This window comes from Aplysia californica, unplaced genomic scaffold (genome assembly GCF_000002075.1).
Source record: "Aplysia californica isolate F4 #8 unplaced genomic scaffold, AplCal3.0 scaffold00067, whole genome shotgun sequence".
NCBI classification, from domain to species: Eukaryota; Metazoa; Mollusca; class Gastropoda; order Aplysiida; family Aplysiidae; genus Aplysia; species Aplysia californica.
The window spans coordinates 839,180-842,845 of record NW_004797337.1 but is presented as its reverse complement, the minus strand read 5'-3'; the positions used below and the strand labels follow the sequence as shown (position 1 = coordinate 842,845).

Sequence of the window (3,666 nt, the reverse complement as noted above, 5' to 3'; positions counted from 1 at the left end):
GATTTAACGCTCACCTCAACACTATTGGGTTACTTGAGAGAGAGAGAGAGAGAGAGAGAGAGAGAGAGAGAGAGAGAGAGAGAGAGAAAGAGAGAGAGACTAATTATATTGATAGACAGTATAGTCATGTCTGGTGCGGGTCACTTCGACCTTTCTGGTCAGGGCCAGCCCACGCTGGAGGAAAAAACTTCCACGATCCATGTAGAAGGACGGAGAGTGTTGGCTCCAGGGAAACATCGCCACTGGTTCAATCAACAAGGCACAAGTTCCAGGCCTCAAAGTGTTGACAAGATGTTTGCCAGCAGGACGGCCGTGTTGTTTTTCTTACTGTTGCTGTCATCAATTTCACCAACGATGAGAATGTTCTTACCAACTGGACGCTGCCAACAGAACCGAATTGGATGATATCGATGACGTCGCAGATTCTGATTGGCTGACCATGTGAATGTGTACACGTAGGCAATTCCCGACAACCTGGAGATAAAGACTCACGTGAGCGTTGTTCTGGTCACTCCTGTTGCGGGATATCCTTCTGTCACTGCCGATGTTGTTCTAAACTACGTGAGCGCTGACAATAAGGTAAGCTTTTCCTAGACCGGGCCTGTATCTGGTGCTGTAAGAGAGAAGAAAACACTTTTCTCTTCTTAGCGCAGTTGTGAAATTGTTAATACAATGTACTGAGATTACACGGCAGATGTCTGGCAAATGCCTTGTAATTCCTTTCCTTTCACTTGGTTATTTCAGCCTGTTTCCGTCTGTAGCTCGCTTTTCCAAAAACTAAATGAGACACTGTTGTGTTGATTTGTTTCTCTTTACTTTTCTCAGATGTCACTGTGCGAAATGTTATGTCCCGCTGATGATGAACACACAGCAAAGTGATGTCTGTTACAAACTAACATTTAGAAATGTTAAAGATTACAAAAGTACATTTTTTAAAAATATATTTTATCGGATGTTTGTACACTGTAAAAAGAATTCGTCATCTTAGTGGGTGATTGGACGGTTTTGATTTTAAGGAAGGATCTTCTTTTTCTCTGTCCATAGTCTCCGCCTGTCTGTCTTCTTTTTTCTTAGTACAAAATGACCGTGTAAGTGTTCATGAGCTTTTCTTTGTTCAAATAAATAATCCCCTGTTCATCAAGATAATACGGATAACTTTAAGGTGTGGTCTCTTGAATGTGAAAATTAATACTTTGAAAATTTAAGGGTTCTCAGCTGAAACATGCCAAAGACAGGGATTCAATTCCCACGTGAGAAAGTATGTGAATTTATCATTGATTGCATTCATTTGTGTGTTGGAACTTTATATTCCACTCAGTTCGGATTAACCATGACAAACAGGATCGAAGCAGCCCACCTCTTTAATAATCTGAATTGTCTTGAAGTGTGAGTAAAAGGTTTTTTTGTTTTTTTAAATGAAGTATCATCTTTCAGGAAAATTGAGTAACTTTGAACGAACAAATCTTTTCCTTTTGCCATGGGGTCCAGAGAACAGATTCGGTCGACAGTGAAAATGGCAGGTTTTGTTTTTCAGTTGGAAGCGAAATGTTTGTGGGGGCGGGAGGGGGGGAGGATGTGGAAGCAGAAGGAAGGGTCTTTTCTTGCTGTGTCCGATATTTCTTGTCTGACATTCCTCCTTTTCTTTTTCTATGCCTTGGCATCCTTTCATTATGTCTATATCTCAGTACACAGCTAAATGACAGCTAGTTTGTCGATGTCCCTCTGTTTACTTAAGAAACCATTTTCTCATAGTCCCACAGCTCCAGGAACCTGACCAATTTGTTTGTCTGACATCGGTGTGTGGAGACTGAGTGTATCCAGCTAAAGAAACAAGATGTCCTTACAAGTTCTATGTCTCTGTGTCGCTCTCTCCACGAAACTCACCTCTGGCCAATATTCAGGTAACCCGAGCCCTGGCTGAGAAGTGAAAACTTCAACTCTTTTTCTGTCACCCAGGTGCTGTTATGTGTGTATGTAAGTGTGCATGTGTGAATGTGTATTTGTGCCGGTGTGCGGGTGTGTGTTTGTTTGTGCTGTTATAATATTGGAGTGTGTACCAGGTGACCAGAAAAAAGTTCGCCCAAAAGAAAGCCGATACAACCATTATGAATTAAGATACGAACACCAACGTTTGCAGAAGCATGGTTCATCTGTTTGGATTTATTCTGCATTAATGATAATAAAATATGACAGCTATAAAGTTACAATATATCTTTCAGATACCCTCAATTTCAAGTAAAACACATTTTGATACGCGGGGTGAAATTGATCAAGGGAAATATCTTTCGTGCCCTCTGTGATGGTTTCTTTCATATCTTGGCTACTTTCAAAGGTTTTCCATACATACCTTGGGGGGCTCTCGTGGTCTACAGGTTAAGTTGTTGGCCTCTCATTCAAAAGGTCCCTGGTTCGAATCCGGGTAGCGACCGAACAATTTTCTTCTCTAAATTTGTCTCCTTTCACCTCATTTCCTGCTCTCTAGCAATGTTCTGTCGTCTGCTTTCGTCTCCTCTTTCTGCCCCCACCCCCTCACCTCCTTTGCCCCTTCCTCTGGGCTCCTGATTCTTTCTGCAGCCTTTCTACTGCTACTCCTTCGCTTCTTCTTACTGCTGTCTTTCAGCCACACCTCTGATTTTCCGGTAGGAAAGATCTAGATCTACACCTAGCCTTCTCGGACAAGCGCGAAAAATCTCGGAGGGCCTGTGTGCAAGTTGCGCACGTTAAAGAACCTTTGGTGGTCTAAAATCGATAAGAGTAGGCTTCGGCCGCCACCCTGGCAAAATTCATAATGTCCTATTAACTGAAAATATTAGGTGTGTCCCGCGCGCTCATATGACCTTATGCAGTTGTGAGCGCCGTAAAACACTTTACAAAAGAAAAACTTTTAATACATACCTTGTCCTTCCAACACACCAAATATTGAACGTCTAATGGACTCAGGTCGGGATCGTTTTGGGTCAAGTTGTGCTCTGTTGGGATGACTGTTCTGTAACCAAAATGATTGCTGATCCGCCGAAAAAAAGCTCTGGTGTTATGATGAGCAGCCCTGTCTTGCTGGAAGTTCTCATTCTCTCTCCCTTCGTCATCAACAAAAAATTCTACGCTTCTCCCAAAATTGGGTAGGATGACGAGGTATCGGTCTGACTTGATCGAATCACGGACCACCCTAACCTTTTCACGAGTGCATTGTTTTTGCCGGCTGCCTATCGTGTGTTACTCGGGGCTTAGAATTCGAGTTCTTTTCTTTTGTGTACCCAAACCTTTCAATATTTGCAACCCATTTCAAAATGGACCTTTTGCTTGGATTGTTACGTTTGTTAAAGATATCTATCCCGTATGTTCGAGCCAAAAATGCTCGTGTAGATTTGAGAGATTTCGTTTGTTGATACATCTTCACTGCTAAAACATGTTGTACAGGGGTAAACTGTTGCGTCAGCTTACCGTTGTGCAACAGGCAATGAACTTTTAAAAAATCATAATCCCGATGGATATTCTAGCTTTCGGCCCATTCAAGGATGATAAACAAGACAGTTAATACCATTTCTTGAAACGAACTTTTTATCTGATCAGCTGGTATATAGTATAATGTGTTTCTCTCCCCCTCTCTCTCTCTCTCTCTCTCTCTCTCTCTCTCTCTCTCTCTCTCTCTCTCTCTCTCTCTCTCTT

General features: G+C 42.1%; 1 protein-coding gene across 1 annotated transcript in view; it reads left to right on the top strand.

The window, feature by feature from the left end:
- Window positions 1-470: 470 nt before the first annotated feature.
- LOC106011178 (ficolin-1) overlaps window positions 471-3,666 on the top strand; it is a gene marked incomplete in the record, with an annotated part of 8,593 nt that continues 5,397 nt past the window's right edge. Inside the window, 2 exon segments of the mRNA XM_013079888.2 lie at window positions 471-579; window positions 1,753-1,901. Coding sequence (XP_012935342.1) covers window positions 1,835-1,901 — 67 coding nt within the window.